The sequence below is a fragment of the Pseudophryne corroboree genome, chromosome 1 (genome assembly GCF_028390025.1).
Source record: "Pseudophryne corroboree isolate aPseCor3 chromosome 1, aPseCor3.hap2, whole genome shotgun sequence".
Classification (NCBI taxonomy): domain Eukaryota; kingdom Metazoa; phylum Chordata; class Amphibia; order Anura; family Myobatrachidae; genus Pseudophryne; species Pseudophryne corroboree.
Window position 1 is genome coordinate 430,565,510 of NC_086444.1, and position 24,345 is coordinate 430,589,854.

General features: G+C 44.9%; 1 protein-coding gene across 1 annotated transcript; it reads right to left on the bottom strand.

Annotated features, from left to right (window-relative positions):
• Positions 1–11,946: 11,946 nt before the first annotated feature.
• LOC134966923 (olfactory receptor 5V1-like) lies at positions 11,947–19,927 on the bottom strand. The gene is made up of 2 exons (XM_063943970.1): positions 19,902–19,927; positions 11,947–12,904 (listed from the first exon to the last, which is right to left on the bottom strand). Exons 1-2 carry the CDS (start codon positions 19,925–19,927, stop codon positions 11,947–11,949), a joined length of 984 nt encoding a protein of 327 aa, XP_063800040.1.
• Positions 19,928–24,345: the final 4,418 nt, after the last annotated feature.

The window sequence follows — 24,345 nt, forward strand, 5'->3', positions numbered from 1 at the left end:
CTTTCTGGCCTCCCTAACATACTCCTCTCTCCACTCCAAAATATCCCCAATGTTGCTGCCCGTCTCATCTTCAACACCAAATGTACTATATCCACCTCCCCTCTCTTACAAGCCTTTCACTGTCTCCCCTTCGCATTCAGAATGTAATTTAAACTCACCTTCAAAGCCCTCACCCACTCTTCTCCTTCTTACATCTCTGACCTCATCTCTCTTTACACTCCCACCCATCCATTTCACTCTGCTAATGCACACCATCTCTCCTGCCAACTGATTACCTCCCCCACTCCTACCTACAAGAGTTTGCACATGCTGCTCCCTACCTCTGGAATTCTCTCCTTCTCTCCATCTGACTCTCCACCTCTCTACAAAGCTTCAAACTGGCTCTCAAGACATATGTTTTCACCAAGCCCAGCCAACTGTCCTCCGAACCTTCTTGTCCATGCTCATGGTCTACCCTTTCTTTGTCACCCCGGTCTGTTAGCCCTTCATGTTTTAGATTGTAAGCTCACAAGAGGAGGTTCTTTTCCTTCCATTACTTACTTATACTATCTTATACTCAATACTCCCTCTGATGGCATCTAACCTCTGGTTTTCTGTATATATAGTACCTTGTACTTGTCCAATATTGTCTCAAACTGTAAGTGCTTTTTTCTTGGTTTGCTCATTTGTTTATTTACTCTGTAATGGGTGCTGTGGATCCCTTGTGGAGCTATATAAATAAAAGATATGTTAGGGTCTCCTGCCCTGTGCTGCCACGTCGTCATGGCAACCGGGAGACAAGTGCTAGCGGAGTAACCTGAGCGCAGCTGATACTCCGGTTCGGGTCTTTTGCTGTGCAGTGGTTACAGGCATGGGATCCGGTGCTGGTTTTTGTGCTCACAGTCTGTGAGGTCTGAGGGGGGCGTGGACAGCACCTGCTTTATAAGGCCTCTTCTCAGGTTAAGCAGATGCTGCTGAATCTTTGTTGGTTAGTCAGTTCCTGAAAGTTAGCCAGTACTGTGTAGCTTTGTATTTTGTTGTTGCTTACTGCAAATAGGCCTGGGCATTTGGTACTACACTCTGCCAATCCAGACCTAGCAGTAAGACTGGAGTCAGTCGTTTAGCCTGCTGAGGTTCTTTTGCTATTCTGTGAACCCAGCAGGTTTGTGGCTGTACTTTCAGACCTGCCTGCATAATCCTCTCTCACTGTGCAGGGCATCCATGTGTCAGTTTAGTGGCAGTAAGCTGAACCTGGGCCCTGCAAGTGAGAATTAGGATTGTGGAGACTCTCCTTGTGTCTATTATTCCATCTCTGACCAAGGAGTTTACTGCCACACCCGTTGGTAACCCTTTAGGGTTTTGCTGTTGCCCTTAGCAACAGCATTTCGGGTTCTCTACGTATTAAAACACAACATCTTGCTTTTTCCATCTGATCATTTCTAATACTAGGGAGACACCCAGTTTCTTAGCCTCTGGGCTTCTCTGTTCACTCTGTGTTGGTTTTGTTACCCTATCACCTTCTGTGTACGTTATGTCATATTTCCCAGTCTGTCTGTGAGTTCATTTGTTTTGCATCCCTCTCTGTTCAGACACCAGTACATTCCTGCAGGCACTGGTGTGTATAACAGTTCAAACACCAGTACATTCCTGCAGGCACTGGTGTGCATAACATATTCAGCAGCCCAAATACTCCTGTTGAAATTTTGTGGGAATATGGAGCATACCCCTCAAAATACGTTGCAACAGGTGGTCGATCAGGTGCAGGTCCTGACTCGTCAATTTAATGATTTGTCCATTAAAATGCACACCTCCCAGGCCGCTGGCAGATCTCCCGCAGCAGCAGCACCTTCAGGGGTTAAGGAGCCGAAAGTAAATCTTCCGGATCGTTTTTCTGGAGATCGCTCGCAGTTCTTTTGTTTCAAGGAGAGCTGCAAGTTATATTTCCAGCTTAGGCCTCAGTCTTCTGGGTCAGAGATTCAGCGGGTGGGCATAGTGATTTCCTTGCTACAAGGAGACCCACAGGTCTGGGCATATGGGTTGCAGCCTGACTGTCCGTCGCTTAAAAGTGTTGATGCTTTTTTTACGGCACTGGGCATGTTGTATGATGACCCTGACAAGACGGCCTCAGCCGAGGCTCAGATTTCGATCCTTAAGCAAGGGCGAAGGCCAGTTGAGGTTTACTGTACGGAGTTTCGGAGGTTGGCCCATGATACCCAGTGGAATGACCCAGCCCTGAGACACCAGTACCGAAGAGGTCTTTCTAACCAGATAAAAGACCAACTGGTACAATATCCCTTGCCTGATAGCTTGGATCAGCTCATGCAGTTATCCATCCGGGTGGATAGACGGCTGAGAGAGCGTAGGCTTGAAAGGGAGACCGAGGTTTCCTTCTTTCCCAAGGGAACCTCAGACTCTGAGGAATTTTCCGAGGAGCCTATGCAGATTGGGGCTACCCGCCTCTCCTCGCGTGAGAAGACGCGGAGGAGACAGCAGGGGTTGTGTTTGTACTGTGGGAATAAGGGTCATGTGGTAGTATCATGCCCAGAAAAGCCGGAAAACTTCAGGGCCTGAGGGTGATGGGAAATATCCTGTCAGGCCAGAAGTCAGAATTTCCCAAGAAGACTTTTATCATTCCGGTGACCTTGAAGATCCTCGGTCAAACTGTCAAGACTGAGGCCTTTGTGGACAGTGGGGCCGACTGGGTTTTTATGGACCGCCAATTCGCCCTGAAACACTCTGTTTCCTTAGTACCCTTGGCGTCGGAAATTGAGATTTGTGGGTTAAACGGGGAACCATTATCCCAGGGTAAAATTACCTCTTGCACTAGCCAGATTTCTTTGTTTATTGGAGCCACACACTCTGAAAAATTGTCCTTTTATGTGACTGTCTGTACTTTTGCCCCATTGGTGTTGGGGTTACCCTGGTTAAGGGCCCACAATCCTCAATTTGACTGGGTCTCTGGGGAGATTCTTAGTTGGGGTACTGATTGTTTCAGGAGTTGCTTGAGCCTTCCAGTCAGGCTCTCGCAGCTAAGTTTGCCAGGATTGCCAGGGTGTTATGCAGATTTTGCGGACGTGTTCTCCAAAAAAGTTGCAGAGGTACTACCTCCCCATCGCCCCTATGACTGTGCCATTGATTTGTTGCCCAATGCTAAGCTTCCCAAGAGCAGGTTGTACTCCCTGTCACGTCCTGAGACTCAGGCTATGGCAGAGTACATTCAGGAGAACTTGGCTAAAGGATTTATCAGACCTTCACAGTCTCCAGTTGGGTCGGGGTTCTTCTTCGTGGGTAAAAAGGACGGTTCATTGCGACCCTGCATCGACTTCAGGGAATTGAACCGTATCACGATTAAAAACTCATACCCACTGCCTCTCATTTCGGTCTTGTTTGACCAGCTTCGTACTGCCACCATTTTTTCTAAGATTGACCTACGCGGTGCGTACAATCTAATCCGAATAAGAGAGGGGGATGAATGGAAGACTGCCTTTAATACCCACTCAGGGCATTATGAATATTTGGTGATGCCTTTTGGGCTCTGTAATGCCCCGGCAGTCTTCCAGGATTTCATGAACGATGTGCTCAGGGAATATTTGGATAGATTCTTAGTTGTATACTTAGATGACATCCTAATCTTCTCCCATTCCCTGGAGGAACATCGGAAGCATGTACGCTTAGTCCTCCAGAAACTCAGAGACCACCGGCTTGGGGCGAAGCTGGAGAAGTGCGAATTTGAAGTTCAGCAAATCGCATTTCTAGGATATATTTTCTCCCAAGAAGGTTTCCAAATGGAGGGTTCCAAGGTACAGGCAGTCCTGGATTGGGTGCAGCCCACTAGTTTGAAGGCGCTTCAGCGTTTCCTGGGCTTTGCAAATTTTTATAGACGATTTATCGCTGGATTTTCGTCTATAGTGGCGCCCTTGGTGGCACTCACTAAGAAAGGGGCGGATGTTGCTCACTGGTCTCGTGAGGCCAAAGCGGCTTTTGCCCGTCTCAAAAGGGCATTTGTCTCGGCCAAGGTGCTGCGACACCCAGATCCAGAGCGTCCTTTTGTGGTGGAGGTGGATGCCTCTGAGATGGGTATTGGGGCAGTGCTCTCTCAGATGGGAGTGTCTGATAATCGCCTTCATCCCTGTGCTTACTTTTCCCGTAAATTTTCGCCTGCCGAGATGAATTATGACGTGGGTAACCGGGAATTGTTGGCTATTAAGGATGCACTCGAGGAGTGGAGACACTGGCTTGAGGGGGCTAAGTTTGTGGTCTCAATTCTCACCGACCATAAGAATTTGGCATATTTAGAGTCAGCGAAGCGTCTCAATGCCAGGCAGGCACGATGGGCTTTGTTTTTTGCTCGCTTTAATTTTTTGATAACATATCGCCCTGGGTCAAAAAACATCAAGGCTGATGCGCTCTCGCGGAGTTTTGCTCCAATCCAGGAGACCACCGAGGAGCCGTTGCCCATTGTGTCCCCATCATGTATTAAAGTGGGCATTACCCAGGACCTCTTGTCATTAGTCCTTAGAGCACAGGAGCAGGCTCCTCCAGACCTTCCGGTAGGTCTTTTGTTTGTGCCTCCTAGGTTAAGACAGCGAGTGTTCCTGGAATTCCATGCCAAGAAGTCGGCAGGTCACCCGGGTATTGCCAGAACTCGGGAGTTGCTATCTAGGGCGGTGTGGTAGCCCTCGGTGGCTAAGGATGTGGATCAGTGGGTTCGGGCATGTGACATCTGTGCCCGAAATAAGACTCCTAGAGGGGTTCCTGTTGGCCCATTACATCCACTCTCTATTCCATCTAAGCCATGGACCCACATTTCAATGGATTTTGTTGTGGACTTGCCCAAATCCTCTGGGATGACAGCCATCTGGGTTGTCGTTGACAGGTTTTCGAAGATGGCGCACTTCGTTCCACTGGTTGGGCTGCCATCGGCCAGACGCCTGTCTGAATTATTTATGCTGCATGTTGTGCGCCTCCACGGGTTGCCACTTGATGTGGTCTCTGACCGCGGATCCCAGTTTGTGGCCAAATTCTGGAGGGCATTTTGTTCCGATCTCCAGATTTCTGTCAGCTTGTCGTCAGGCTACCATCCGCAGTCTAATGGGCAGACTGAAAGGGTGAACCAGACCTTGGAGCAGTTCCTCAGGTGTTATGTCTCCAAGTGTCAGACTGACTGGGTTGCTCATCTGTCAATGGCGGAGTTTGCCTATAACAACGCGGCTCACTCTGCTACAGGGATCTCTCCCTTCCTTTGTGTGTATGGGCATCATCCTAAGGCCAATTCTTTTGACCCCCTGGACTCCACGCCTGGTGGTTCCTCTGTGGTTTCGGTCCTTAGAGGTATTTGGAGGAAAGTGAAGAAAGCCCTTGTGTCTGTGTCATTAGTGACCAAAAGGGTTTTTGATAAGCGGAAAAGACCCTGCAGCTTCAAATTAGGAGACTTCGTCTGGTTGTCTACCAAGAATTTGAAGTTGAAACAGCCATCTCATAAGTTAGGCCCCCGGTTCATCGGCCCTTATAAGATCACCAGGGTTATCAATCCGGTGGCATTTCAGTTAGATCTGCCCCGTTCTTTGGGTATCAATAAAACATTTAATTGTTCCCTTTTAAAATGGGCGATTAGTAATCCTTCTTCCAGAGGAAGACCTTCCCCTCTTCTGATACGTGGCCAGAGGGAGTTTGTTGTTGAAAGGATTCTTGACTCCAAGATGGTTCGGGGTCGGCTGTCATTTTTGGTGCACTGGAAGGGGTATGGCCCGGAGGAGCGGTCGTGGGTGCGCAGTTGTGATCTTCATGCCCCCAGACTGATACGCTCTTTCTTCTCGCAGTTCCCCGATAAACCCGGTGGTAGGGGTTCTTTGACCCCTCGTCAGAGGGGGGGTACTGTTAGGGTCTTCTGCCCTGTGCTGCCACGTCGTCATGGCAACTGGGAGACAAGTGCTAGCGGAGTAACCTGAGCGCAGCTGATACTCCGGTTCGGGTCTTTTGCTGTGCAGTGGTTACAGGCATGGGATCCGGTGCTGGTTTTTGTGCTCACAGTCTGTGAGGTCTGAGGGGGGCGTGGACAGCACCTGCTTTATAAGGCCTCTTCTCAGGTTAAGCAGATGCTGCTGAATCTTTGTTGGTTAGTCAGTTCCTGAAAGTTAGCCAGTACTGTGTAGCTTTGTATTTTGTTGTTGCTTACTGCAAATAGGCCTGGGCATTTGGTACTACACTCTGCCAATCCAGACCTAGCAGTAAGACTGGAGTCAGTCGTTTAGCCTGCTGAGGTTCTTTTGCTATTCTGTGAACCCAGCAGGTTTGTGGCTGTACTTTCAGACCTGCCTGCATAATCACTGTGCAGGGCGTCCATGTGTCAGTTTAGTGGCAGTAAGCTGAACCTGGGCCCTGCAAGTGAGAATTAGGATTGTGGAGACTCTCCTTGTGTCTATTATTCCATCTCTGACCAAGGAGTTTACTGCCACACCTGTTGGTAACCCTTTAGGGTTTTGCTGTTGCCCTTAGCAACAGCATTTCGGGTTCTCTACGTATTAAAACACAACATCTTGCTTTTTCCATCTGAGCATTTCTAATACTAGGGAGACACCCAGTTTCTTAGCCTCTGGGCTTCTCTGTTCACTCTGTGTTGGTTTTGTTACCCTATCACCTTCTGTGTACGTTATGTCATATTTCCCAGTCTGTCTGTGAGTTCATTTGTTTTGCATCCCTCTCTGTTCAGACACCAGTACATTCCTGCAGGCACTGGTGTGTATAACAGTTCAAACACCAGTACATTCCTGCAGGCACTGGTGTGCATAACAAGATACTAATAATACAATAATATATGATGGTATAAGTAAGAGATGGAAAAGCATATGAGTGGTGAGGGCCCTTCTTGTGAGAGCTTACATATATAAGGGAAGGCACAGGGCATAGCCAAATAAGGGGGGGTGCAGGGGATCCTGTAACCTGGGTCCCCTTCTGTTAGGGGTCACCCTGGCTGGTGCACACTGACATCACTAGCACTCATTCTTGTGAAGCAGCAGAAGCATGCAGCCAGAATATGAGCAGGATAGCATGCAGTGCAGGCAGAGGCACAGGAGTATCAGGTTTCATGTGCTACTGATGGAGCTTCCAGACCAAAGGAGAGATAGTAAGGGAATGAGAGCTGTAAGTGACCAGGGATCCCAGCTTCTCCTCATCCCCACCTGTGTGCCTGGGTCCTGTGTAACCTGTTCTCTAATGGGAGCATTTGGGTCAAGAGACACACGAAGAGTCCTCCTGCGTCATGTCCCAGTGTGTAAGTAGTATAGAAGCTGCTGCGATTCTTGCATGTGATAAGATAAATTATAAATTACATTTTTCTATATGTATTTTAAGATTAAGTTGTCTTTGTTCCACTACAAAAAAACTGTTGTCTCTCAATTAGGTGGAGCTATAAACAGTAACCAGGAATAATCAAATTATTAGTTTAAATCTAATATACACCATTGGTTTAAATGGGATGTAGTTATGTGACCAGCGGTCAGGAGACTGATGGTCGCATAACCTCTCAATATGTCCCGCCCACTCACAATCACAACGATCGGAATGCCAACCAACAGGGACTATTCCCACTCATGGGTGTCCATGACACCCATAGAGTGGGAATAGAACCCATGGCTTCTGCAGGTTTCCACCGAGCCTATAGTGTGACGAGCACAGCGAGCCCACAAGGGACTTGTTGCACTCGTTCGCCCCCTGCCGGGATTCCGCTGCCAGGATATACCACACCCATTTAAATTTAATATACACAAACTGTACCTCCCATCATGACCCTTTCCAGGAGGAACAAAATGCTCTATTCCTAGACTTCTCTTTTAATTTTTTAAGAACACCCTTTTTTTAATAATTAACTAGTTCAACACAGGGGACGTCAATCATATATTAAGAGGGAAGTACAGGTAGATAGCACTTTGTCTCTCCTGGAATAGGTCATGTTGGGAGGTATGCCTAATCTAATATACACCCCCTTCCCCTGGACCCCCCTGTTTTAAATGCATTGGGCCCAACCAATGCTTAATCCGACCCTGGCACAGGGGTGATACAGATGGCGGAGAAAGTGAGGAGAGAGCATGTAACAATATGTTAGTGTGAGAACTGTATGGAATATTACAGTGTGTAGATAGATATTCTTGTGAAAATTTAAACAAGTGAAAGTTCACTTTAACAACCACACACAACATCCAGCTTTTAGCACTGGATTGCAAGTGGTACTAGTGTCTGACAAGCACACAGTATCATGTTTGCTGTGCACAAGATTGCAGTTGATAAACAAACAAACATACACTCTAATTCACATGCCTGCAGTTACCCTTCCCAGACACCATGTACAAAAACTCTTTGCCTTAATAGCGTCCTAATGAAGCCCTCTTGGCGCTTTTTATGAATAGCTACAGCCCACACCCTCCCCCTACATTCTCTTGTGTCAATTGTCACCTGATCACGTGGGAGGGATTCTTACAGTAAATGCAATCTAAAATACGAGATATCTGAGATTTCCAGGAAAATTATAGTTTGTCTCATTTTGACAACTGAATTTGGCAGAATTACCTGAGTCAGGATTCGGATCTACTCAGAAACTAGAGATGAGTCCAAGCCATGGCTCCACTTGTGCCACCAGGCCTCCGATTCTAACCGAGGCAAAATGTCGTCATCACAGCATTGTGTCTTGCAGGTTTTGGATTCTATATATAGTAAGTCCCTGCAGCGAGATTTTGGTACCATTTCACAACAGACACTGGAGTGTGCTGCTGATGTCTGTGTTGGCTTTACTTCAGTGCTGAGCTGAACTATCTGTCCACTCCAGTGCCGAGCTTACTTATCTGTCCATTCCAGTCCCCTAAGTGTTAATATTGGCCAAGGTAGATACAGTACAGGCAGTAAGCAAATCATTGTCTATTATTTTATAATAATGCATGAACTTGGAAGTTGCATCTATTGTCTAAGTGTGTCACACTGGTGCTACTGTGTAACCCTAATGATCACACTGGTAATGTGAGTCCTCATTGTGAGTTGTTATTTGTTAAAAAAGTACAAATAAATACTATAGTTGTTTTATGTACAACTTGTGTGTATTGTAGGTGCTATATTGATCAAGATCAGTCAATGTAAGAGCAGGAGCAGCAACCAAGTACTAGTGCTGTGGCTGCTGCCAGTCATGATAGTACTACAACATCTATTAAAGGTGGTCTAGAGGGCACCTTTCTTTCACAATGTAAAAAAATGGGCAGAGGTGTCACATTAAAAACCAACAAATCAATGCTCCAAAAAAAGAACACTTAGGATAAAGAACAACCTGTATGTTTACAAATACCCAAGGAGGATATAGGGGTGTCTAAATTAGCTAAATGTGAGTCTGACTTTTCTTAGACTTAACTCATAGAGAAGCTTCCTTCGTCTAATGACAATGATGATAAAATAGAAATTGAGGATTCTTCTGTGGAAGCGGAACAGGATGAGGAGGATATTTGTGTACTATCTGACACTACTGAGGATGATAAGGATGTTGATGATGTTGTTTGTGTTAGTCAGCCACCAGTGGCAGCAGTTCTTGCACATGATAACAAGAAAGCCGTGGTACCTTGATATAAAACCAAAAACAATCTCTTGGATGTGGGATTATTTTTACTCATATCCTGCCAACATTTGTGAAGGCATCTGCTCCATTTGTGAGGCCAAAGTTAGTAGTGGTACAGTAGGGAAAACACTGTAGTGTATCATTTTATATGCAGATACAGCCACGGTTGCACAAAGAATATAGGCATGCCACATATTTTATTTAGCAAAAGCTGCTTGTGCATCCTATTCACATCACTTTGCAAATAAGCATTTTAATGGAAAAAGTTGCACAAAAAATACACTCACCGCTACCAAGAAGGCAGGGAAGCTTCAGTAGATGTAATTGGACACTTCTGTAAATTGTCACATACACATACCTCCCAACTTTCGGGTTGATGAAGACGGGACTCTTGCGCAGCCGCGTGCCGACCTCAAACGGGGACATGGCCTTCTCGTGATGGGTGTGGCCTCATTCAGGTGGGCGTGGTCGCTCCAAAAGGGCTATTTTTCTGCCTTTTGGGGGCGTGCCCAGCACTCCCCGAGCAGCTGGGCAGCCCATGCTCCGCTCCTAGCACTGAATACATGCCGTGCGCGTGCGCACAGCATGTATTCAGTGATCACCAGCTGCTCTGCAGAGCAGAGCAGCAGGTGATCAAAGGCTCTCCCAACTGTCCCTCCCCCCCCCCCGCCCGCGGGACACTGCTGCCCGCGGGTGGGACAGCGGGACAGGGACCGAATAGCGGGACTGTCCCACTGAAAGCGGGACAGTTGGGAGGTATGCATACAGTTGTCAACATTAAGAATAATACAGCGGGCGGTCTGTAGTGTTAGTTTCCTTACTGTAACACAAGAGATAACTCAGATATGCCCTGTGTTAAGGTTTTATTGAATTGCAGGGATTATTAAAATAGACTCCTTAGGATAGTGTGCCAGGCTGCTTATTGCACTGTGATTCAACTGCAATATGAAAGCACTGTTCAAGCTCTGTATAGATAGTCATGAAATTATAGACACAAGCTTTTTAATAGATGTCTGCAACATTATGTGAGACTTACAAAAATGCTGATGTGAGGTGCATAGGAATCAATTTTATTATGATCAAACCTGTTACATAAAGCACTTTAAGCTCTCAGTAAAAAGCAGTTGGTTTTGAAAGCTCTATTCTTTTCTAACAGCACATACAATTCTTGTAATATCTGACATAACTATTTTCTTTTTCTTTAGATATTATTTATTAAGAATAGTTTCCAATCTGAACATACTATTGGGAGAAGGAATACAGATAAATTAAAAAAGGAGAGGGAAGGAGGAAAAATCAGTAATGTAGACTAGGGTTCAATAGCCCACTGGTCTAATGGAATATCACTGTAAACTGAGTTTAAGGCACATTGAGAGAAGGATAGAATAGTCATGAAGCATTTAGGGTTGTAGAGACAATACAGAAAAAAGGAGACTATTTTCATTGCTGCAGAATTGTGCCTTTATTACATATTTTATTGAGCTGGTAGGATTGTATCCACCTTTATGGGATTCCACCAGTCTGCAATTTTTTCTGGAGTCACAGTAGTCCTGGACTGGTGGTGAACCGCTGGTCCCCCTCAGTCTGCCACCTCTGACTCATTAGTCCAGACTCTAATTAGTGAGAGAGTAGCTGGCAAATACCCATTCTCAGCGCTTGGCTTTTAGCAAAATGAGTGGCGGTCAACATCAGACCATCTTTCCTGTGTTGCTTGTTTGCACTGCATGCATCAGTAGTAACCAATACTGTTTGCTGCTACTAGTGACTGCGCTGATAGATTGTGATACTGTATAATGTGCTTCATTGTACTAACAGTGAATGTTATACACCAACAACACTGTAAGTGCAAGCTACAGCTAATCTGCTTCTGTTTGTTTGATACTTTAAAGCCACACTGTCTACATGAGGTTCCCAAAACTCCACTTTTACATTCCAGGTTTTAGGATATCCATGCCTGATCCCAGATGGTTAAATCAAATCGACTGAGGTACTAAGCAGTGGTGGATTTTACCTAAGCAGGAAACCCCCTCACCCTTCCCCGTAAAATCCACCACCTTAGCTCAGTGAGTCCCTGAGACTGTACTGACTACACTGTGACTGGCAGTGACTTCCTATTGGAAGTCTTATCTGCCAATCACCCGCAGGACAGGCAGTCCCATTGGGAGGTGTTTCCTCCTTCTGGGACTGCCATACTGGGTTGCGATTAGCAGGAGCTGGCTTCCTGTAGGAATCCAGGTAGGAGCCGCCGCTGGTACCAAGTAAGTAACCTGTGCTCAAGCATGGATATCCTTAAAACCTGTGGGAATCACTGTGGTGCTGATATGAGAGAGCTAGGTGTTCTGTGAAGCTCCTGATCTTAATTTTAGTACATAACATAATTAGTAAGCTTTAAAAAAGATTAGCAGTTTCTGGAATGACCTTTGAAATTCACTATTTCGAAAGCTATATATTATTGGGTTAAAAAGTGGAGTTACTACACCATAGACCACGGATATCACTCGATTCTGGTCAGAGGAGGTCTGTGAAGTTGGCCGTATATATATGTGGATCACGGTACCAAAGAAAATGCTGACCACTATAAGGTGAGAAATGCATGTGGAAAACATTTTATGTTTCCCTGCTCTGCCTGGAATTCTCAATACTTTGGCAATAATGCAAGTATATGAGACAAGAATCAGGATAAGCGAACCCACCGTCATACTACCACCAAATAAGAAGATCAGCAATTCATTCATAAAGGTATCCTTACAAGAGAGTTTTAAGATACTGGGAATCTCACAAAAATAATGTTTAACATGACGATCATTGCAGAAAGGTAACATTGATGTGAGTATTGTGTGCAGTAAGGAGTTCAGGAATCCAGAGCACCAACACGTTAGTGCCAGATGGAGACAACATTTAGGGTTCATTATTGTATGGTAGTGCAGAGGCTGGCATATAGCTACATACCTGTCGTATGCCATAGTGCCAAGTAGGACACACTCAGAACCCCCCAAAGTAATGAAGGTAAACATCTGTGTAAGACATCCCACAAATGAAATGTTCTTTTTTTTATCCAAAAATATCCTTAAGGTATTTGGGATGAGAGTGGTGGTATAAAGTAGTTCTAGGAATGCTAGATGGACCAGAAAGAAGTACATTGGTGAGTGAAGATGAATGTCCAGACTGATTATTATAATGATCATCAAATTGCCAGCAACAGTCATAATGTAAGTAACAGCAAACAATGCCAAAATCAAGGTCTGTAAAGCTGGAATTGTTGTAAGGCCCAAAAGAATGAATCCATCATAAAGACTGGCATTGGCAGATGAATCATCATTAGGAAAATATTGCAATCTTGAAAAAAGAAAATAAAGAGAGATTGAACTAGACCGCAGGACTACAGTAATTAATAAATCGTATTTGTGTATGTGACCTCAGTGCATTCTGGCCTCCACAAAAATGGCTGCCACACAGTATATCTCTGTCAGTAATAGAGACACAATGAAAGATATTTGACCTGAAACAGAAATTTTCAGGGGAGAGGACTACTCAGGAACTTCTGCTCAGGTGAACAAGTCAGGACACTAAAGAAGAATATTACTCAACGGCACAAAGTGAACCTGTTAGTCATTAACTGAAATGATAGAAAGCTACTACTACTGCTGGAGAAGTGCCAGAAATATCAGAATATCATCCATAAATTACATAAATTGTGTTGCCCTTGTTTCATAAACTGGTAAGTCAGTCATTGCTTAAACATGCAAACATAAGTGTAATATACTGAATGTTATATATCAGTTACCTTCTTCCCATAGACCCAGTTTAATACTTATCTAAAAACGTTATCTAAAAAATAAAGACACACACAATAGGAGTTATCATTTAAATTATGGTCAAAATTTATTTTGACAAATTGAATTTTGTAATGAAATGTTATTCTAATTTAATAAGTCAAGTCAATATGGTGGCAGATAAAGAACAAATGAAAATCAGGACAAGACACACACACACAAGCCCCTTAGAGGCAGCTTGTGTTAATTCCAAGAAGGGACATTTGTTTGGCCATCAAATCATATGAGGAGAGCGCACCCACTAATAAATCATGAACAATTCAAACCATGCAGCTGTCAACTGCAGCAAACATTGAGAACAACATATGGCCATAAAATTGAGGGGTAGGGTGGGAAAGTAGAAAAGATAGAGAGCTGCCAGCCAATAGCTGCTTATAATCTGACTAGTTCTCATCTCTTTCAATCAATTCAAAACATTATAACTTCTCCCTAGCGTTGTATACTGTCAACATTATCATCTGATGTTTGCACCTTCCCTTGACCACCCATAAATACTGTACTATAGTGTTCTTGAACGTAAATTATATTTTATCCAGGTTGCATGTGCTTTGCAGTTGCATGGACGACCTTTACTGCACGTGGCCTATGTTAGATCTCCAATGTCCTGTACCCTAGATGTACAGTACTATGAAGTATTATTTTCACAAAGTGAATTCACACAAGATATGCTACGTCAGCTGGCTTGCTTCTTTCTCAGCATCAGGCCCATTATGTCTCTGATGCTATTCCTGTTAAATCTGACCGCTTTTCCTAACTGACTTTTTCCTTTTGCAAGCTACTTGTCACAGTCTATATTTATCAGCACTCCTCTTTTGGACTGTATGTATTAGTGATGAGCGGGTTCGGTTCCTCGGAAACCGAACCCCCCCGAACTTCACCCATTTTACACGGGTCCGAGGCATACTCGGATTCTCCCGTATGGCTCCGTTAATCCGAGCGCGCCCGAACGTCATGGTCCCGCTGTCGGATTCTCGCGAGATTTGGATTCTATATAAGGAGACGCGCGTCGACGCCATTTTCACTCGTGCATTGGAAATGTTAGGGAGAGGACGTGGCTGGCGTCCTCTCCGTTTATTAATGTTGCTGCAAATATTTGTGCTTATTGCTTAATTGTGGTGACTGGGGAGCAGCTGTATTATATAGGAGGAGTACAGTGCAGAGTTTTGCTGATCAGTGACCACCAGTTTTATCCGTTCTCTGCCTGAAAAACGCTCCATATCTGTGCTCAGTGTGCTGCATATATCTGTGCTCACACTGCTTAATTGTGGGGACTGGGGACCAGCAGTATTATATAGGAGGAGTACAGTGCAGAGTTTTGCTGACCAGTGGCGTAAGTTCGTCCCAGTTGCCCGGAGGCAAGATAAATATTGGTGCCCCCATATTTCCTATATCAAGATAAAAGTGTGTGTGTGTGTGTGTGTGTGTGTGTGTGTGTTTGTGTGTGTGTGTGTGACAGCAGACACTTTGCTGATGGAGCTATTTGCTCCTGTAGAGGAAGCATGAGAATTCTAACTATACGAAGTTACGTGTGATTGTCAGAGAAGTATCTTCATATAGTTAAAATTCTCATATTTCCTATACAGGCGCAAACAGCTTCATCAGTAAGGTGTCTGCTTCCAGTGTAATAGGTTGTGGTTTCTAATCCTGGGTGTGACACTTGTAAAATGTGTATAATAAAGAGGGTGTGATTAGTAAGGTGCAGTGACTAGTGAGGAAGTCGGCCACTGAAAAGATAGCGGCAGCTATCAATTAACTTAATTCACTGGTGTCACAGAATGGGAGGAGAGGTGCCCCCCTTCAGAGCAGGAGCCCGTCGGCAGATGACTCCGTTGCCTCCCAGAGTCCTGCCTCTGCCAGTGACCACCAGTATTATACGTTGTCTGTCTGAAAAACGCTCCATATCTGAGCTCAGTGTGCTGCATATATCTGTGCTCACACTGCTTTATTGTGGGGACTGGGGACCAGCAGTATTATATAGGAGGAGTACAGTGCAGAGTTTTGCTGACCAGTGACCACCAGTATTATACGTTGTCTGCCTGAAAAACGCTCCATATCTGTGCTCAGTGTGCTGCATATATCTGTGCTCACACTGCTTTATTGTGGGGACTGGGGACCAGCAGTATTATATAGGAGGAGTACAGTGCAGAGTTTTGCTGACAGTGACCACCAGTATATATAGCAGTACGATACGGAAGGCCACTGCTCTACCTACCTCTGTGTCGTCAAGTATACTATCCATCTAGATTCTATACCTGTGGTGCATTTTAGTTTTGCAGTTTGCTGACAGTGACCACCAGTATATATAGCAGTACGGTACGGAAGGCCACTGCTCTACCTACCTCTGTGTCGTTACGTATACTATCCATCTAGATTCTATACCTGTGGTGCATTTTAATTTTGCAGTTTGCTGACAGTGACCACCAGTATATATAGCAGTACGGTACGGAAGGCCACTGCTCTACCTACCTCTGTGTCGTCAAGTATACTATCCATCTAGATTCTATACCTGTGGTGCATTTTAGTTTTGCAGTTTGCTGACAGTGACCACCAGTATATATAGCAGTATGGTACGGAAGGCCACTGCTCTACCTACCTCTGTGTCGTCAAGTATACTATCCATCTAGATTCTATACCTGTGGTGCAATTTAGTTTTGCAGTTTGCTGACAGTGACCACCAGTATATATAGCAGTACGGTACGGAAGGCAACTGCTCTACCTACCTCTGTGTCGTCAAGTATACTATCCATCTAGATTCTATACCTGTGGTGCATTTTAGTTTTGCAGTTTGCTGACAGTGACCACCAGTATATATAGCAGTACGGTACGGAAGGCCACTGCTCTACCTACCTCTGTGTCATCAAGTATACTATCCATCTAGATTCTATACCTGTGGTGCATTTTAGTTTTGCAGTTTGCTGACAGTGACCACCAGTATATATAGCAGTATGGTATGGAAGGCCACTGCTCTACCTACCTCTGTGTCGTCAAGTATACTATCCATCTAGATTCTATACCTGTGGTGCATTTTAGTTTTGCAGTTTGTTGACAGTGACCACCAGTATATATAGCAATACGGTACGGAAGGCCACTGCTCTACCTACCTCTTTGTCGTCAAGTATACTATCCATCTAGATTCTATACCTGTGGTGCATTTTAGTTTTGCAGTTTGCTGACAGTGACCACCAGTATATATAGCAGTATGGTACGGAAGGCCACTGCTCTACCTACCTCTGTGTCGTCAAGTATACTATCCATCTAGATTCTATACCTGTGGTGCAATTTAGTTTTGCAGTTTGCTGACAGTGACCACCAGTATATATAGCAGTACGGTACGGAAGGCCACTGCTCTACCTACCTCTGTGTCGTCAAGTATACTATCCATCTAGATTCTATACCTGTGGTGCATTTTAGTTTTGCAGTTTGCTGACAGTGACCACCAGTATATATAGCAGTACGGTACGGAAGGCCACTGCTCTACCTACCTCTGTGTCATCAAGTATACTATCCATCTAGATTCTATACCTGTGGTGCATTTTAGTTTTGCAGTTTGCTGACAGTGACCACCAGTATATATAGCAGTATGGTATGGAAGGCCACTGCTCTACCTACCTCTGTGTCGTCAAGTATACTATCCATCTAGATTCTATACCTGTGGTGCATTTTAGTTTTGCAGTTTGTTGACAGTGACCACCAGTATATATAGCAATACGGTACGGAAGGCCACTGCTCTACCTACCTCTTTGTCGTCAAGTATACTATCCATCTAGATTCTATACCTGTGGTGCATTTTAGTTTTGCAGTTTGCTGACAGTGACCACCAGTATATATAGCAGTATGGTACGGAAGGCCACTGCTCTACCTACCTCTGTGTCGTCAAGTATACTATCCATCTAGATTCTATACCTGTGGTGCAATTTAGTTTTGCAGTTTGCTGACAGTGACCACCAGTATATATAGCAGTACGGTACGGAAGGCCACTGCTCTACCTACCTCTGTGTCGTCAAGTATACTATCCATCTAGATTCTATACCTGTGGTGCATTTTAGTTTTGCAGTTTGCTGACAGTGACCACCAGTATATATAGCAGTACGGTACGGAAGGCCACTGCTCTACCTACCTCTGTGTCATCAAGTATACTATCCATCTAGATTCTATACCTGTGGTGCATTTTAGTTTTGCAGTTTGCTGACAGTGACCACCAGTATATATAGCAGTATGGTACGGAAGGCCACTGCTCTACCTACCTCTGTGTCGTCAAGTATACTATCCATCTAGATTCTATACCTGTGGTGCATTTTAGTTTTGCAGTTTGTTGACAGTGACCACCAGTATATATAGCAATACGGTACGGAAGGCCACTGCTCTACCTACCTCTGTGTCGTCAAGTATACTATCCATCCATACCTGTGGTGCATTTCAGTTGTGCGCAGTATATATAGTAGTAGGCCATTGCTATTGATACTGGCATATAATTCCACACATTAAAAAATGGAGAACAAACATGTGGAGGTTAAATTAGCGAAAGATCAAGATCCACTTCCACCTCGTGCTGAAGCTGCTGCCACTAGTCATGGCCGAGACGATGAAATGCCATCAACGTCGTCTGCCAAGGCCGATGCCCAATGTCATAGTAGAGAGCATGTAAAATCCAAAAAACAAAAGTTCAGTTAAATGACCCAAAAAATCAAAATGAAAAGCGTCTGATGAGAAGAGTAAACTTGCCAATATGCCATTTACGACACGGAGTGGCAAGGAACGGCTGAGGCCTTGGCCTATGTTCATGGCTAGTGGTTCAGATTCACATGAGGATGGAAGCACTCATCCTCTCGCTAGAAAACTGCAGTGCCACTCCAGGTGTTTGTGTCAGCCACTTGGGTCGCTTAGCTTAGTCACACAGCTACCTCATTGCACCTCTTTTTTTCTTTGCATCATGTGCTGTTTGGGGACTATTTTTTAAATCTGCCATCCTGTCTGACACTGCAGTGCCACTCCTAGATGGGCCCGGTGTTTGTGTCAGCCACTTGGGTCGCTTAGCTTAGTCACACAGCGACTTTGGTGCACCTCTTTTTTTCTTTGCATCATGTGTTGTTTGGGGACAATTTTTTTGAAGTGCCATCCTGTCTGACACTGCAGTGCCACTCCTAGATGGGCCAGGTGTTTGTGTCGGCCACTTGTGTCGCTTAGCTTAGTCACACAGCGACCTTGGTGCGTCTCTTTTTTTCTTTGCATCATGTGCTGTTTGGGGACTATTTTTTTGAAGTGCCATCCTGTCTGACACTGCAGTGCCACTCCTAGATGGGCCAGGTGTTTGTGTCGGCCACTTGTGTCGCTTAACTTAGCCATCCACTTGGGTCGCTTAGCTTAGTCACACAGCTACCTCATTGCACCTCTTTTTTTTTTCTTTGCATCATGTGCTGTTTGGGGACTATTTTTTAAATCTGCCATCCTGTCTGACACTGCAGTGCCACTCCTAGATGGGCCAGGTGTTTGTGTCGGCCACTTGGGTCGCTTAGCTTAGTCACACAGCGACTTTGGTGCACCTCTTTTTTTCTTTGCATCATGTGTTGTTTGGGGACTATTTTTTTGAAGTGCCATCCTGTCTGACACTGCAGTGCCACTCCTAGATGGGCCAGGTGTTTGTGTCGGCCACTTGGGTCGCTTAGCTTAGTCACACAGCGACTTTGGTGCACCTATTTTTTTCTTTGCATCATGTGTTGTTTGGGGACAATTTTTTTGAAGTGCCATCCTGTCTGACACTGCAGTGCCACTCCTAGATGGGCCAGGTGTTTGTGTCGGCCACTTGTGTCGCTTAGCTTAGCCATCCAGCGACCTCGGTGCAAATTTTAGGACTAAAAATAATATTGTGAGGTGTGAGGTGTTCAGAATAGACTGAAAATGAGTGTAAATTATGGTTATTGAGGTTAATAATACTATGGGATCAAAATGACCCCCAAATTCTATGATTTAAGCTGCTTTGATGGTTTTTTGTAAAAAAACACCTGAATCCAAAACATACCCGAATCCGACAAAAAATTTTTAGGGAGGTTTTGGCAAAACGCGTCCGAATCCAAAACACGGCCACGGAACCGAATCCAAAACCAATACACAAAACCCGAAAAATTTCCGGTGCACATCTCTAGTATGTATCCAGTTAATCCAATTTTGCTTTCATCAAATGTATTTACATTCATGTCTCCTATTATCGCTTACATTTTATTGTGGCTTTAATCAATTTTTTGTTGTGACAGTCTGCCCTCTTATACGGAGAAATTTCTGTTTAATACATTGCTTTCAGTTACCTCATCTTACTTTATCTGCCCTCATACCTACATTTTTCCCTTTACTTCTGCCAGTACTTCTTTCATTCTGCTTGTATCCCCCATCCTTATCTAGTATCTAACCTTCAGTTGTCACTCTGACTGTTTTACCTATTTTCCTCGCTCTAATCTAATAACCTTTACCGGTTGTTTTAATTCTGATTCCTTCATTTATACCCTTACCTTCTTCTGTCTTGTGTCTTCTCCATAAGTCTATAAACTTCCCCTGAAGTTTAGTTTTCAGCCCCATTTATGCGCACCCACTAGTCTCCAGCAACTGACTGTACTTCAAATATTGCTAATGATGCAAGTGAGGACACTCCATGGATGGAGCTTTTGGTGGCTGGCAATATACAACTTTTTTTTTTACAGTCCTTCCTACTATGCTGCCTATTGCCTCTTATTTTCTCTCTCTCCAATGAACCCATTTACAATTATCTATTTATCACTCTTTTCTGTTATAAATGCCAGACTGCCTCTTTCTTTGCTTCAATCATTTTACTCCCTCTTATCCCCTTGTTGCATGCTCCTTTGCTTGTGCGTTTGCCTTGCATCGGTGCTTTAACTACCATTTATCCTTTTCTGTATGTCTCTGTCCATCTCTTGGCTTCCCCTCTATACTTTCCTTCTAATACTCTTTCTCAACACTCTCTGGCTTTCTTATCTATGCACACTGATCCAGTCAGGATAAAATTATGGGTACCTAGAATTAATTCTAAAATCATAAATGATCAAATGAAATCCACTATATGCACATTACTCTATTTGCTTACCTCACTTCCATTCTTTCCTCCTCCTTAGGTGACTCATACGGAAACTCGCAATGGTTGTACAGCAAGCACAGTACTCATTGCATTTTCTCCCTCATGGAGAGGGTCAGGTAGGCAAGTATGACTCATTGACAGCAGTTATTTAAAGCACAGCATTTTATATCCTGGTGTATGGCATGAAATAGGCTACTAGATAAGTCTAGAGGGAGCAATTAATTAAAAGAAATTATGCTTCTTTATCAAAAACAAAACAAAAATTGTCTATTTACTTTAAAAAGTATCTCAATTATATTTTAAAAGGAAGAGAGCTGTTGAAGTCCCTGTGATATCAATATTTAGAAACATTTGATGACATTATTATTATTCTATGTACAGATACTGTAAGGGGATGTTCATTTTCTAGAAAACCCTCATAACCAAAACACAACAAATAATGCTACAGGTTTGTCCATCAGTTGTCTTCTCTTGCAGTCACTGGAACTCATGTAAAATTGGGTCTAATTTATGTAAACAATGTAGGTATGAATTATATTCCTTAAAAATAACCAATTTTTACAAGTACCAGCATATCCAAATACCTTATGGTGGTCAGGGCATGCCAGGATCAGTAGTGTAACATGACAGAATGCCACACTAACATTATCTTAATAAACCCATACTCATCATAGTAGGAGGAGGCATTAAATTTGCCGGCTGTCTGGATCCCGGCTTTCAGGAGACTGACACCGGAATCCCAACACCAGGTGTAATACCGGCAGTCGGATTCTCGACTGTCAGCCGAAATCCCCACTCGGGTGGTGGTCCACATCGCCACCCGAGGGGAAATATAACCCTGTGACTACCGAAGTTCGCCACTTGCCTGAAGCTTGGCAAGTGCAGTGAGCCCGTGAGGGGACTCGCGCTCGCCGCTGGTAATCCAGCTGATGGGATCCCGGCGTCAATCTCCTGACCACCAGGATCCAGACAGCTGGTATATCATACTGAATCCATAGCAGTGTGTGGTACTAACCCTATCTTTTAGCTGACCCTACCATCAAACGGGTTACATATGTTTTGCCAGTGGACGGGATGCCGGCTGTCAATATCCCGCAAGCGGTATCCCGCCCTCCAGAATGCCGGCAGCAGGGCGAGAGCTAAGAGTCATAGGGCTATATTCAATTACTGTTGGATCCATTCTGACATGCATTTGTTGGAATGGATCCGACAAGCCCTATTCAATGAATGGCCAAATCCGAAGTTGGAATGACTGTCGGAAACGGGGTACTCCCTGCACATGTGTGTGCACCATGGAGAAAGCGCTGCTGTGAGAGGAGTGATAGTCCCCAGCTCCCCAGGCAGCAGCCAGAGAGGAACAGGTGGGGAGGGCAGCAGGCAGTGTGGGGGTGGGGGGCTGCAGCTGGGACAGACCTGTGACCCAGCACACAGCTGCCCCAGTACCCATGGAGAAGTGGCGGTGTCTCAGGCTGTAGCAAGGCATACAGTAGCCCCACAGACCCCAGCACTAACCGCTGCTCTGGTGCTAGTTTCGGAAACCATGCAGCGGCGGTGGCAGTGCTACTGCTGTGTGTCGGTCATCACCCGCCCCGGAGGGAGAGAGTGAGTGGGGTCTGATGATGCCACTGAGACCATGCCGTGGTGGCGCTACTGCTGTGTGTCCGTCATTGCCCGCCCTGGAGGGAGAGAGTGAGTGGGGGCACATGATGCCACTGAGACCATGCGGCGGCGGCGCTACTGCTGTGTGTCTGTCATCACCCGCCCCGGAGGGAGAGAGTGAGTGGGGTCTGATGATGCCACTGAGACCGTGCCGTGGTGGCGCTACTGCTGTGTGTCCGTCATTGCCCGCCCTGGAGGGAGAGAGTGAGTGGGGGCTCATGATGCCACTGAGACCATGCGGCGGCAGCGCTACTGCTGTGTGTCTGGCATTGCACATCCCGGAGAGAAGGAGTGAGGGGGGCTGATGATGCCACTGGGGGAAGCTCCCAGCATGGCAGAATGGATGGAGGAGGCGGCGGCAATGTCAATCTGACTTTTTTAAAAGTCGGATTGACATTGTCGGAAACTGTGCTAAAACCTGTTGGGTTTGGCCCCACTTCCTACAATGCACGTGGATTGGCGGCTAACAGCTTTCCGACAAGTCGGATTTCCCGACTTGTTGGAAAAAATGGGGCCGCATTAAATAGGTCCGGACCACTTCCGAACTAAACCTGTCGAAAACGGTCATCTTTCCGACAAGATTGCAGTTTCCGACAACAATTGAATATACCCCATAGTGACATAGTGACATAGTTGATGAGGTTGAAAAAAGACAAAATGTCCATCGATTTCAACCTGTATTGTAATCCTTACACTAATCTGAATGTAACTATAATTTAATATAATTACCCGGATGAAGTTATGTTTATTTAGTCTAATAGCAACTATAATTTATGATTTTTCTAATATACAGTATACTATCTTTAAAAGCTGTACCCTTGAATATTTTTTTTCAGTCAGGAATTTATCCCATCCATTTTTAAACTTATTGACAGAGTCCACCATAACTACCTTCTCAGGTAGAGAATCCAAATCTTTACTGCCCTTTCCTTCGTATGGTATTAAATATTCTTTCCTCTAATCTCAGAGGGTGTCTGTGTGTCCCGTGCAGAGATTTTTCAATAAATAAATCGCCTGATAGGTCCTTGTATTGTGCCTTTATCTATTTGTAAATATTAATGATGTCCCCTCTTAACCAACTCTTTTTGAGTGTAAACATATCTAGCCTAGGTAGCCTTTCTTCATAATCCAGTGCCTTAGCCCCTTAATCAATTTTGTGGCTCGCCTCTGAACCCTTTCAAGTTCCAAGATATCTTTTTCATAGTATGGTGCCCAGAACTGTACACAGTATTCAAGGTGTTGCCGTGCCAGTGGTTTATGTAGTGGCAGGATTACACTCGCATCCCTTGTCTCCATTCCCCTTTTTATGCATGCTAATACATTATTTGCCTTTGTTGCTGCACTTTGGCATTGGGTACTGCTGCTAAGTCTATTATCAATGAGCACCCCCAAGTCTTTTTCAACTACTGTTTCCCCTAAAACTTCCCCATTTAATTTGTAGGTTGCCTGATTGTTTTTAGTCCCAAGATACATAACTTTACATTTGTCCACCCAAACTGCCAATTTAAGTAAGTAATTTGTAGCGACTCAACATCCTTGTCTGAATTAATTACTTTACAAAGTTTAGTATCGTCTGCTAATATTGATACAGTGCTTTCTAGACCTACTCCTAGGTCGTTAATAAATATGTTAAACTAAAGTGGCCTGAGTACGGACCCTTGCGGTATTCCACTGAGTACTGGGGCCCAGTTGGAAAACATTCCATTAACCACCACTTGCTGTTCCCTGTTATCCAGCCATTTGCTTATCCAAGCACAAAAAGTGTGGTACTGTCTTGAAGGGCCTAATTCAGACCTGATCGTAGATGTGCTAAATTTAGCACATCTTCGATCAGTCACACAGACATGCAGGGGAACGCCCAGCACAGGGCTAGTCCACCCCGCTTGTCAGGCCCGACCCCCCTGCACAAGTACGAAAGTATCGCACAGTTTCGATGCTTTTGTACTTTAGTAGTAGCTACCTACCGGCGCAGCTCCTGCAACCTGGCAGGGAGCTACTCATATCTGTGAGGGTTGCAGCGGTTGCGTGTGACGTCACGCAGCCACCGTGGCCTGCCCACCGCACAGTCCGGGCATGCTGCTTTGCCCCGACCATGCCCCCTTAACAGTGGCCAAACACCGCCGGCCCGCCCCCTCCCACCCAGCGACTGCCTCTGCCTGTCAATCAGGCAGAGGCGATCGCAGGGCAGAGACAGCTGTTGGCTG